This window comes from Pezoporus flaviventris, unplaced genomic scaffold, assembly GCF_033815535.1.
Source record: "Pezoporus flaviventris isolate CSIRO_AGI_PZ_B2104156 unplaced genomic scaffold, CSIRO_AGI_Pfla_v1 ptg000079l, whole genome shotgun sequence".
In the NCBI taxonomy this organism is placed as follows: Eukaryota; Metazoa; Chordata; class Aves; order Psittaciformes; family Psittacidae; genus Pezoporus; species Pezoporus flaviventris.
In genome coordinates, this window is record NW_026892627.1 from 7,725,683 (window position 1) to 7,738,398 (window position 12,716).

At 44.6% G+C, this 12,716-nt stretch overlaps 1 protein-coding gene across 6 annotated transcripts in view; it reads left to right on the top strand.

Annotated features, from left to right (window-relative positions):
• The window catches only part of DPP6 (dipeptidyl peptidase like 6), a 565,175-nt gene that overhangs the window by 138,226 nt on the left and 414,233 nt on the right, over nt 1–12,716 (top strand). For 2 of the 6 annotated variants that reach the window (XM_061474528.1, XM_061474529.1), the window contains exon 1: nt 6,124–6,974. The exons of 2 other annotated variants lie outside the window; for them this stretch is intronic. In XM_061474528.1, coding sequence (XP_061330512.1) covers nt 6,774–6,974 — 201 coding nt within the window. In that variant the 5' untranslated portion in view covers nt 6,124–6,773. Of the gene's footprint in view, nt 1–6,123; nt 6,975–12,716 lie in introns of those variants that run through there. 2 more of the 6 variants (XR_009747077.1, XM_061474522.1) reach the window with 2 other exon arrangements.

Consider the following 12,716-nt stretch of genomic DNA (forward strand, 5'->3'; position numbering starts at 1 on the left):
TTTGTTTAAAGAAAATCTCTGTATTGTAATGAAGTCTTTAAATCAAAGTATTTTGCCTTGTCTACTCTGTTGGAAATCTGTGTCATGCATTTGAAATGCTGACTGGTTAAATCCCTTCTGTTTCTCTAAGATTCTGCATGCACAAGTTCTTTTTGGCAAGAACTTCTCCTTGAAGAATTTCTCCAAGGTATGCTGCTTCTGTGTGCTACCAGTTTTATAATGGTGAATTAGAGAATCCCAGCAGCTTCTCCCAACATGGGCAATTAAGCTTGTGCAGATGTGGCTCAGGCATTTAAGATGGAGCAGGAATCTTGTGCATCCCTTTCACACATAATACTGAGAATATTCTCTTGCTTCAATATTCCATCTGAAGTAGCTGACTGAAGTGCCAGTAGATACTTTGGCAAGATGGTTACTTTCCTGATAGACCTGCCACAGCCTACTTTGCCTTTCTGAAGAATTTATTTCCTTTTCTTATGGAAAACCCCCTTGAGAGATAATATTAATCAGTCAAACTGATTGTTGTCATGGCATATCTGACACAAATATCAAAAACTGGCAAGTTCCAAAGTAGAGAAGAATATGCATAGTGAGGACCCAGTTTAGCAACATTAGCTGAGTCTTGCATGGCTGCCAATGGCTCTTGGCATCCTAAGAAAAATGTATTTATCTGTAACGTTAATGCTTAACTTCCTGGCTTCTCTTGAAGACACGGAACTGGGATCTCATCCTAACTTCTCTCAAATAAAGCTTCCAAAGACAGAATATTAATTAAAGCAAGAAAGACAGTCTTCAGCACAAATTCCTATTTGCGTGTATGTCAATACTAGATCCAGTTGTAGGCCAGGACCCTAATGTGATGTAGAGCTCTACAAACACATGTGCATCTGTACCTTTTCTCATTTAGGCTTTGCTGTTACCTATTCCAGCAGCAAACTTGCACAACTGTTTTTCCTGAGTGCTCTCTTCTGAGGGTTTTGTTTTTTCCCTGCTTTTCACCACCCCTGCACCAGTTGCAAAATGTAAAAAAAAACATATGGAAAAGGCCTCCTTGGTTATATGGTTTCTCCTCTTGCCAGTTGGCAGGATTATGCCTTACAGCACATTTTCTAGTGCCTCATACAGGCTATTTATAAATGTCCTCAGCATTAGGACTTTCACCCATTTCCTTTGGAAACAATCCTGCTCACACTACCAAGAAGTACTTGCTGATACTCAGCTATATGTTCTTGATTTCATTTTATTAGGCCCTAGTGGGTATCAAGACTCTTAGTGAGTAAAATCACCTGTCTATTGACCCCTGAGCAAATATTTATCCATCAGGTGTCAGAAGCACCCTCTGGAGCAGCTTGTCTCTCTGGCTTTGAAAATCCTCCTTCTGTGTGGCTCCAATTAACCTTGTACCACTCCAACCTACCTCTCTACTCTCCAGGCATGTTGGTGATTTCCATCTCTGCCAGTTTTGGTCCATTTCTTCTCTGCCTCTTTGACCTCACTTGCTTTTGTCTCCTTTCTCTCTCAACCCACCTGATACTTCACTGTGTCCCTGCCTCTTCTGTGTGCTTTTTTCTCCTTTCTTCACTGCTCTCTCTGGGTCCATCTCTTCCTCTGAAGAGCCTTTTCTTCCAGCCTACTTTGGTATTTCCCCCCCCCCCCTAAAATATTGTATCATATAAAGCCACCTTTGCCTACTGCTCCAAGTACTTGAGTATCCGTGCTTTCTTTTCCTCACAAAAAGCTTTCATTCAGCCAGTTCTGGAAGATTGAATTATTCTTGCAATGCGCAGAAAACTAATTCTCCCAATGTTTCTGTTATTGCAGCCAGGAAAGCTAGCTTGTTTGCTTTTGAGGGGTTTGGTTTTGCTTGGGGTTTTTGGTAAGGCCTGAAAGACTTTTCAATAATATCTGTGATTCTAGAGAGAATCACGTCTCTCTGTGTCCCAAGCTCACTCACTGTCCAATGCTGTATTTCTACAGAATTTGCTCTGAAATGTTACTAGCACAAATGATGACATAAGAAAGTGAACAGATCAGCATACTGATGCCACAGTATATAATACCCCTCAGTCTTCAGCGTTCCTAGCGTCGCTTACCTTAACACAGTTATTTGCTCCCCCCAGCACTCACATTAGATCAAAATGAACAATCAAGTATGTCCTTGAGGACTGCTGAATTAGTGCATTTGACATAGGAAAGATAATTTCTTCTCTGGTTTGCTTTGGTTGGGTTTTTAGATGACACTAAACAGCAGATGTATAGCTGGCATAAGCCTGGGGCCATTAGAGATTCATGGGTTGGATGTTTCTATCGTGGCTGACAATAGTAATAGGTATTAGAACAGTGTAAGTTTGTTCCTGTAGTGCCTGGAGAGCTGCTATTACAAAAAAATCAGAGGGATTTTACTAATAAGTACAGTCGTTTAAGAACAAATATTAATTTGTCATTTTCCAGAATGATATGAAAAGATAATCAGGAAATTATAAAGTTCCTTTAAAAGTTCATTGGAAAAGGAAAATATAATATTTTCAATAATAAAAAGTGCACTTGAACTTTTTAAAAATATTTCTTATTTAAAAATCCACTAAACAGGTGCTTATAACTCTCACCACAGGAAAACTAGAAACATGTTTAGCTCTGTCTGCAACAAGCTCTGTATTATTTAGATGACAAGTTCAAAGTTTAAGCAAACATAAATTGCTTACTCAGAACAGAAGAATGGAACATGAATAACAGTGCTTGAATTCCCTGACAGACAGAAGTAATGTTTTACAAAAAAATATCTAAATGAAATATTGCTGGGTTATTTCTTTGCCAGTGTTATTCTGAGAAAGCTTGTCCAAAAAGAAATCTGTTATGTACAGTTTTAAAGGCAGTAGGTCTTGGGTTTGACCTGCTTTTGATAGTGTTACATTAATAGTGCTGAAATGTGGGGTTGCTGTTTGTTTATACAAAGTGAAAAAACAAGTGTCATTTTTTATCTGCATGCTTTAAAAATGTCAGTAAAATGTACTTTGCTGCTGCAGGGAAAATAGCTTAAGCTAACACACTTTATTCTGATTGAAATGTCACTAGTTAGGAGTCAAAGCTTCTTGTAAAACTCTGGTTACTGAATTATATATACAACTAAGAGATGCTTGAGGACACTGTTTTGAAATGCCTTGATTTTTATCTTGGGATCTGTTTGAAGGATTTAGGGAAAGGATCTTTCTTACATATGAGATGTGTGTTTAGAGACAAGATTTACATTTGTACTTCTGAAATATTTTGCCTCTTTAAACATATTTCATGATGCACGTTGCTTTCTTTGCCTCAAATCTTGCTAAAGGCTGAAAAGGTCTTCTGTTGTAGTGGAACCCTGGTTACTGATATGGTGTTTATTGCCATTTTGTTATCATGTCTCAGTGGTTCCTGTTTCTTTTTTTGGCTCTATCCTCTTTTCCATGCCCCGTTGGTGTGCACACTGTATGACAGTACCTGGTCGTATAACCAGGGCATTGCAGAGGACTCTGCGCCCGAAGTAATGCACAGGTGAACAGCAAATTACCCATGGAATTGCAAACAGAGCATAGAGGACTTCCAGCACTGGGTTGTGATTCAGGGGTGCTGGCTTGTGTCCCTCCCTGCAAAGGAGGGCAGGCCCACCATAACACATGCTTGTGAGGGACAAGTTACATCCTGAGATAACTTGTGCACAGGCAGACTGAATTGCTCTCCAGAGTCTCTAATGAAATCATCTGGGTCCCTCTGACTCAGAAAAATCCTTCTGCTTTCAATAAAGGCATCACCAGCAATCTGGTGCATCTTATTGCAGGGGCTTATTCAAGATATTTCTGCCTCTAGCTCAGCCCTTCTATGCAAGGTCACTCTCACTGTAGCATCACCATAGAACTGTGTCTTGTGGCTCCCAACAGGTTTAAACCACTTTCCTCCACCCACTGCAATATGATATGACAGGACTTTGCTTCTTCTGTCCCTGGTCTGTCACAGAGTAGAGAGCTGGAATCGGGAAGGCCTTTAAATAGCTGTAATTATTTATTTCAGGGCAAACGAATCATAGCCCAAAACTGCATGATCAGGATTTCTTGGTGGATGAGGCCCATTTTGCTGGTTGTTTTTCAAGTACTTTCAAGCTTTTGAAGTATTTGATGTTGCAATTTTATGTCCACTTAGTGCAATTTTTCCATTAATTATGTACACACATACATGCACAATAGGCGCATGTATGACTGTATAAATTTGATCATGTGAAATCTTGGTCCTTAAGAATTATAACCACAAACTGAATGTATATGGAATTGATGTGGTCCTTAGTGACCCTTTGAGTTTAGAACTGAGCTGTGAGGTATAATGTTTTCTTTTTTCTGTACTTTCTTTGAGACTTTTTATTTTGGACATTTAATCTTGGGTGACTTTTTTCTGCCTGTGGTTTCATCTTGCCATTTTGTGGCTTTCTTTGATTATTCCTTTGTGTCCTAGTTTTCCATAGAATTTAAAAATGTATTATTTCTTTTGATTCTCTTGTTTCTTTATTTTATTCTTTTAGTGTTAGTTGTCACCAATTCCAAATAGTCATGAAGGTCACTCTTAAAGCAGGTTAAGGTGGAATTCAGATGAGCTAACTGTCCAGATTTTTGGTAGTGTGTAGTTGATTTGTGTCTGAAACGTAACTTACGAGGGTTTCAAGTGGCTTCTGGAAAGTTATGTCTGTTATGCTGCATGTTGCCATAACTTAGAAGCTAAACCTTTGCTTCAGAGCATTGTGTGCTCATCTTGTTTTTTAATTAAATGTCAGGATCTCAGTTGTGAAGATCAAAATGATTCCTTCTTTCAAGTTCCTTCAGGAAGGAGGCAGGGTGTTTTTGTTTTCTCTCTTGATAAGTTTTCCCTTTTCATCCCTGACTTTGAAGACACAAATAAAAAGCAGAGAATGAAACTATTCAGATGTAAAGGGATTTTTGATCAGGCAGTTGTTGAAATCTCAGCCCATCAAATCCACTTGCTGAAGTATAATCAAGTTTGTGAGCTCGTCAGCAGTAAGTCTGTCAGTGGGAATGTGCAAACTCTGGTTTATGCTTCGTGTGTTGTAATCCCCGTAGCTCTGGCAAACTTAGAGGTCAAAGAGGATGATTTCGGGGAAGAAAGGAGGGGACAGCAACTCTCCCACTTCCCTTTAATCCTAAGCATCTGTTGCTATGGAAACCGCGGAGCTTGATGTTGGAGCAACAGGAACCGTCACCCTCGGACCCGATGCAGCCTTACTGGACCCCGCTGCCAGCTCCCCGGTGCTGCCTGAGCACATGCCCCTTTTTCCCTCCGGGAGCGTTAACGAGCGGCCGCGGCTCCCCTGGCCGAGCCGGTGTAGCCGCTGGCCCCGGGAAGGGCCACACCAGGGCAGCGCAAAGGGCCGCGGCGGCAGCCGCTGCTCCCCGGGCGAGATCCCGACCCCGTTTCCGATCCGGATCCGGCCCGGCCGCCTACCCCCCGGCGCCGGGACCGCGGTTGTTTATCCCCGGCCGGTGCTGCCGGTTGCCACTTCGGGCGGATTTCCACTGAGGGGCGCTGAAGCACGTTTTAATGCAGCAAAAAACGAATTAATACAAAAATAGTAAGAGACACAATTTACCGGATTCTTCTAAAAAGCGACGACAACAACCACTTCCAAAAACCCGCAACACGCTCCCTTCCCACCGCCTCCTCCTTGGGAGGCCAGGGAAGGAGAGGGACGGGGTAGGGGGACGGGACCGGGCGCTTGCCCTCTCCGGGCGGAGCCATGCCCGCGGCCGGCTGGGGCAGGGCAGGGCTTACCGAGTGGTTTCGCCCTCCTTTCCCTTGCCCTTTACCCGAGGCCGAGCCGTTCGGGCACACGGGCCTCCGGCCACCCTCCAGCTGCCGGTCCCGCCTCCCTCCTCCCCGCCTCGCCTTTCCCTTCCCCACCTCTTTTTCTCTCTCCCGACTTGCGATCAGGTGTCTGTTGCTATTTTTTTTTTTTTTTAAGTTGTTTCCCCGGGAAAAAAAAAAATTAAAAAAAATAGAAGATGAAAAAGAAGGTGCCGAAAAGGAGATGATTGTAGAAGAGCCCTCCCCTCTCCTGAAGAGCAACGTGCTTTGAATGAGGCTTCCCAGCCCCTTCCACTCCGTCTCACACACTCTGTCACTCTGCCTCTCGCTTGTGCACACTGTTGGTATGCGACCTCGGAGGCGACTGCTCCGCCACCTCTGCCTGGGGAGCCGCTGACAGCCAGCGCCTGAGCCAGCCCCCCTTCTTTTTTTTTTCTCTCTCTGCTTTTGCAAACACACACGCACACCCCCAAAGCACATTTAATGCTGATCCACTCAGGCGCCATTATCGGGGGTACGTCTTCGTAGAGTGTTTTGGTTCTTTTTTTTTCTTCCCCCCTTTTTTTTTTCTTTTTTTTTTTTCCCCTTCCCAACACTGGATGGTGCAGCATCCCCGGGCCTGTGGTGTTACGGCTCGGTTGCATTTTATTATTTATTTATCAATCTATCTTCTCTCCCCCTCGTCACTCCCCCCTCTCTGTTCTCTCGATCCCCCCCCCCCCCCCCCCCGCTTCTCTCTGGGTGCCGGTGCAGAGGACCGGAGAGCAGGATCCCTCGCTCTCCCTTCCACTGATGTGGGACTGATCCTCACCCGCGTATAGAATGCTGTAGCCAAAAAAGAAGAGAGGAGGGGGAGAGGAAAAAAAAAAAAAGGACAGGGAGAAGGTTCTCTCTTTCCCTCCCTCCCTCCCCCTCGTTTCCCGCGGATTGACTTCATGGCTTCACTGTACCAGCGGTTCAGTGGGAAGATCAACACCTCCCGCTCTTTCCCCGTTCCCCCCGAAGCAAGTCACCTCCTGGGCGCCCAGAGCAGCGAGGAGGACGGCGCTGCCGGCAAGACCTCGCGTCCATTGCAACAGGAAAGCAGCCGGCCCCGCTTCCAGTACCAGTCTCGAAGTGACTGCGAGGAGGAGGATGTAAGCGCCGGTGTCCTTCGCGTTGGGTTGGGTTGTGGGTGTCGTTTCCCCGTCCCCCCGGGTGCCCGAGTGCCCCTCCAGGCTGGCAGCAATTTCTTGCGGTTTGTCCGCTCTTCCCAGCGGGTCTTTGTGCTCCAGTTTTTCCCCCGAAGTACTAGCCAGGGAGAGTACGGGACGGAGCCCGCGCTTCCCCCGCACCTTTCCCTGTCTCCTGGTTTCTTGCGCGGCTCTTACGCTACCGTGGAGCGGGGCTGAGGGCACCGGGGCAGAGCGCTGGGAAACAGCAAGTGCGAGCCCCAGTGATTTCTCTCCAAGCGAGGCGACAAACCCCCCCCGCCCCCCCCCTTTTATTTTTAATTGTTCCATGTTTTACCCTTCAACACTCCCCCGGGGCAGAAGGCTTCACCTCGTCCCTCCCTTCTCGCTTTCCCGTCAGCCTTCCCCCACCCCGGCAGCGGGGAAACTTTTTAACCCCCGAGCAGCCGTTTCGGGGCCTCTCCCTCTTTTTCCCCTCCCCGGCGCCCCCGGGGGTGCCCCCGCGGAGAAGGCGCTAACTTCGGCCACACACCTTCCGCTCCCCCGCTGCCTCGGAGAGCTGCGACTTCAGAGGGTGCATCTACATATCGCCTTAGTAACGGGTGACTCGCTGCTGGGCCCTATGGGGTTAAACTAGCTTGGGTCGATGGCGCTTAGTTTGCTCAGGAGGAGGGCGGAAAGAGGGGATTTGGAAAGTGCGGAGTCGAAGAAGGGCCAGCGGTATATAGGACCAGGTGGCTCCCCATCTTGGGGTGGTGTTAGGTTTGCAGAGGAATCTGAGTGTGTTTTGCCTCTCTGGAAGCGCTCACAAGGGAAAGCAAATGGCTGCAGATGAGATTAATATTTTGGGCTGTTAGAAGCAGTTCCTGCCAGGGTGGGACGCGTTAGCTTCGTGGCTGGGCTCAGCTCCGGCTCCGAGAACCCTCCCAGGAATGGCGAGAAAGCAGGGCTGCCCCACTCGGGGAGAGTTGTTTTCGCAGGGAAACTTCCCCTGGCTCTCTTTTAATTCCCCGCCCTTTTCCCCATCCCTTCGTAAGCCCTTCGCGGTCCGTAGAGCAAGTGCACTTTATCTAGCGATGATACAAATCGACCTTAACCTCCCGGAGGCGGCTGCCACGCTGGCGGCTCCAGGGGACCGGTGGTGTCTGGACACCAGATTAACTCTTCCCCGTGACTCTCTCACTGGCAACAGTTTTGGCTCTGCCGCTCCTTGGCCCTGCCGGAGGGGACCCGTTTCCTCCCCGTGCCGGGCGCCAGCACCCGCCCGTGGCCGAGGAGACGGGCCCCTTCCCGGCGCCGTGCTGGCTCTAGGTGTCGCTATGCGCCAACGGAGCGCCGCCGCCAGGGCTGGGCTCGGACACGTTTCCCTCATTATTTGACTGTTAATTTCGCTTTCCTGTATTTGGAGACGGCAGATGTCTGGAGCCGCTTCTCTGATAACCAGAAGCGCTGAGCCCGGAAGAGAAGGACTCAGCTTAGCATGTGCGAATGATTTGTGCTGACAGGCTCCAAAATAATATTAAGAAGAATCATATGGACTACTTAAAAGGAGAGTTCATGAATATTCCCCCCCCCCCTTTTTTTTTCTTTTCTCTTGTCAGGGTTTGTGTGTAGGTGGCGAGCATTGTTGGGTGGTGCCATGTGTAGAGGGAAAGGTGCCTGCCTAGGTGTTTCCTGAAATCAAGTGCAAAAAACGTGGTTAGAAAAAGGGATTTGAGGTGACTTCTAAACGCACGTGAGTGCTTGGTGTGAATTATTTTTACAGGGGGGCAACGTGTCTAAGAAAGTGGAGTGAGCTGGGTTGGGCAGTTCGAGGGTGCTCCTGTCTGACAGAGACAGGGCAGCCTGCGCTGAGGGGTCACTGGTGGAAGGTCGGAAAGGTAGGAAGGGTAAAGTCGTGGCGAAGCCAGTGGAAATGGCCTTTAAAGCATGGATTGGAGGAAGAAGAGGAAGGGGTCCGGCCTGCGGGGAACACGGAGGAGGGCCAGAGTGGGGCGGGACTGACGGAACTGTCCGCGGTGCTGTACCGTCTGTCCAAGAGACGTGAGGAACTGTCCGCAGTGCTGAATACACACGGTCTGGCAGATGGGGCTATCCGCGGTGCTGAACCATCCTGTCCCAGTGGGGAGGAGCTTTCCGCGGTGCTGAACCAGCCTGGCCAGGCGCCTAGATGAACTGGCGATGGGCTCTTGAGCTTGGCTGTGGAGAGATAGCAGTGAGAAGATGTGGCTTCTCTCCTGAGCCCAGCAGCAGCAGGCCAGAATGGGCAAACGCAGCCCCGAGCATGAAATCTCCAAGGCAAAGGGAAAAACAAGGAAGGCATCAGGCCAGGACCATGAGAGAAGGAGGGTGGTCTGTCTGTGCAGGGTGCCGAGAGCATGTGCTGTTGCTTATCATGGGGAAGGTCTTAACGAGATGGCATTGGAAACCCCTTTCTAAGGAGGTTAGACTTCTGTATTGTGTTTTACACACATATTATAGTAGGGCATTCACACTTGTCTTTCATCCTTCAACGTTAATCTAGTAGGAAAATCCAGAGCTTAAACACATAGAAACAAAGTTTGGTTACCTCTCCACACTTGGAATTACCAAAACAAACCTGAGAATGAGAATGTTCTGTTCCTAACTTTGTAGTGTGACTAATAATCAGGAGATATTTGAGGTTTTTAATAGGTTACTGATGATGACTTTCCCTATTGAAATTTGTGCTGCATTCAGTAGTATATTTTTTAAGCACCAGTACAGACCTCAATGCAGTACCAAACAGAGGGAAAGACACGGTCTTGCCTTTGAAGGTCACAGTATTGTTAGTAAGCATTTTGCCTACTGAAAGTACTACTGGTGGAAAATTACTAGATGAAATCTATAAGAAGTCACGGAGGAAGCAGTAACTTTGTGATAAACAAAATTTAAAACAAAGACAGTTGTGATTTGGTATGATAATTGTAATTTAGTATGATAACTTTGCTTTACAGCTACCATCAAGATGGACTTGAGAACATTGTTTTTGTAATATGAAAGCATAGCAAAACAGAAGTCACAACATTCTTTAGCATTTTACTGAGTTTTTATACTGTTTCAAATCATGGTTGGTATATGAGAAAATATATATAGTAGATCTAGCTTATGAACAAAAGGTGGGTTTGATACTGCACATTTTTTATGTTATTAGCCTGATGAGATAATCATGTTATTTATGGGAGGAGTAATGAGGGAACTAGGTCCCGTATAAATGACCCAAGAAAACCATTTCCCAATTGACTCTGTAACAGTATTGATACTGAAGTTAATTATCGCAACAGTTATAAACTAAGTTCTGATTACTTTTTTGCTTTGTTATAGGATTACCTTTTTACTAAATAATTTTAGATATGAGAAAATATCTGTTAAGACTCTTAGTAAAATCTAGTGTGGTGGTATAGTAGGTTATGAAGAATTTTAGTAACTTAGTTCTCCTTTTTAGAGAGATGAGGTTAATGCTTTTCAGATTGTACTGTGGAAGGGTTTTTCTGCAAGATGTTCAGTTGAGATTTTTTATCTTTTCCAAGCTTTTTCTTCTTTGGCATCACAGTGATTAATGAGTTTAATTTTTGCAGGCAACTGCCAGGAGGTGCTGAGTAAGATGTATCATGCTGATTGTGTATAACCCTATTCCTTTTAATTACTGGGATGATAACAGTGCATTAATCAGGTGCATAAGAAATTCAGCACTTTTCTGTAACACAGATATTGATCTGTTTTATGAGGTGCTGACTATAAAATGATGATCACAGAACTCCTTTTTAAATTAAATTTTGTATGTGTTAAAACTATTGAACCCCGCACTAAAACATCGTAAAGCTTTTCTATATCAAGAGCCATATGCTGCTTTCTTACAGGTTCATTGCTTAGCCAAAAGTCCGATTGGCTTTAATAGGCACCTTAAACATACTAAAATGGCCAGACCCAAACTCCAAAAGCTTTAAGTACTGTGAATATTTTTTCTGTAACTGAATTCTGAATATTTCCTGCTTTCCTGTATTTGCTTAAAACTGCATTTGGCAATACATTATACTGTGCTAGTTTTACAAGTGACTGTTCAGACTGATTTACATTTTGAGAAATTTTTCATTCAGATATAAATAGCGATAATTTTGAAATGCTTCAGAAAAACTGTGTTTCCTGCTTGAATAAATTAAGGATTAAGTATATCAACTATTATTTGTTAATGGAGTGAGTCTGAGAAAGCAAGAATCAAAGCCATTAGTGTAAAAAATTGTAATTTGATATGTCAGACTTGCTGTTGCATGTAATTGAAAGTGTTAATTTTCAGTTCATTATTTGTCTAATGGGAAGAGGTATTGCCTCCTAGAAATATGTCAAGGACAGTGTTTCAGAAGGGTTGAAACTTGAGCTGCAGAAAACAGGCATTTCAGATATAGTATGATCTGTTCCCAAAGAGATGAGTGGTTGGATTGTGTAGAAGGGTTTGTAGGACTGCAGGAATCATAACATTACAGTAAAATAGAGTAATCTGGATTGTAACCAGAAGTCTATCTATAGATCTGAACTGCTGTGCTTATTGGCAGAAACTACTGTTTAAGTCTGAAAGAATCTTCTGTCTCTTCTTGGTGAGTTCTTGGATTCTGAGCTCAGTTATCCTATAGCTATTAAGATATAGAGAGCTGGGACTAGCTCTTTCAGTGGAAAAAGTTAGGCTCTACTGACATTCTGCAAGGTCATCTCTTGAAATTAATAAAAATTACAGCTTACTTCCTTCAAAAGAAATAATTCAAACCTTCTAACAGTCATGGGTTTTATTTGCATGGAAGCCTGTCATATTTTGTGATTACTGAATAATGGACACTGATCTGGAGGTGATGTATTTTTTATATTTTGCTTTATAGCTATATTTAGAATTAAACTACCTTGTGATATTTGCTGCCAGTTTAAAATCAGGCTCTGTTTCTGCAATCCTTACTAGCCATGATGATGATGTATGCACTAAAAAAAATCTGCCAGAGAGACTGTATTTTTAAGTATTCAGGAATAACCATGTGAAGAGGCTGAATCATCTCTCCAATAGTAGTGAGCTGTGCAATAAGTTTGGATACCTCATGTAGAGTACTCATTTTATGTTATTTCTCTCGAGTTAGTAGCTAGTAGCTCAAGTGCAGAAGACACTGAACCCAGGGTCCGAGCAACGTGAGTTGGTTTTCAAGGAGCTTTCAAAGTCACAGGGGATGAGTAAAAAAACCTTATGAGTGTGTGCTGCTCTATGTTCCTCTGTATATTTTTGTTTCAGAAAAGGCCAGAAAGAAGACAGTTCGTAGGGTGTCTGTCACAGCTCTGGGAGTCAGAAGATTTTGCCCCTTGAAATAAAACCCAATATATTAATTTGGGCTAATATATTTATGCTTGTGATGGTCCAGCAAAGTCTCCCATTAAAGTTCATTAAGTGCAAGTTGATTTTACTGGGATTTTTGCCTGAGGTGCTGAGCTATTCCCAGCTTCTTGCCGTGATGTACGTGCATTTCCATCCTGTAACCAAGGGGTGGCAGCGTGTCTTGATTACTCTGTTCCTGTAGAGCTCTTGGCATTTCACTGCTTTTATACTAAAGCACCAACCAGCACTTGTTTACGTACTCGTACCTACACGAGGGTTATATTCCTTATTTCTCTTTTCTTCCAGGGGAAAATAAAAACCCCAGTCTTTTCCCAAAAGCC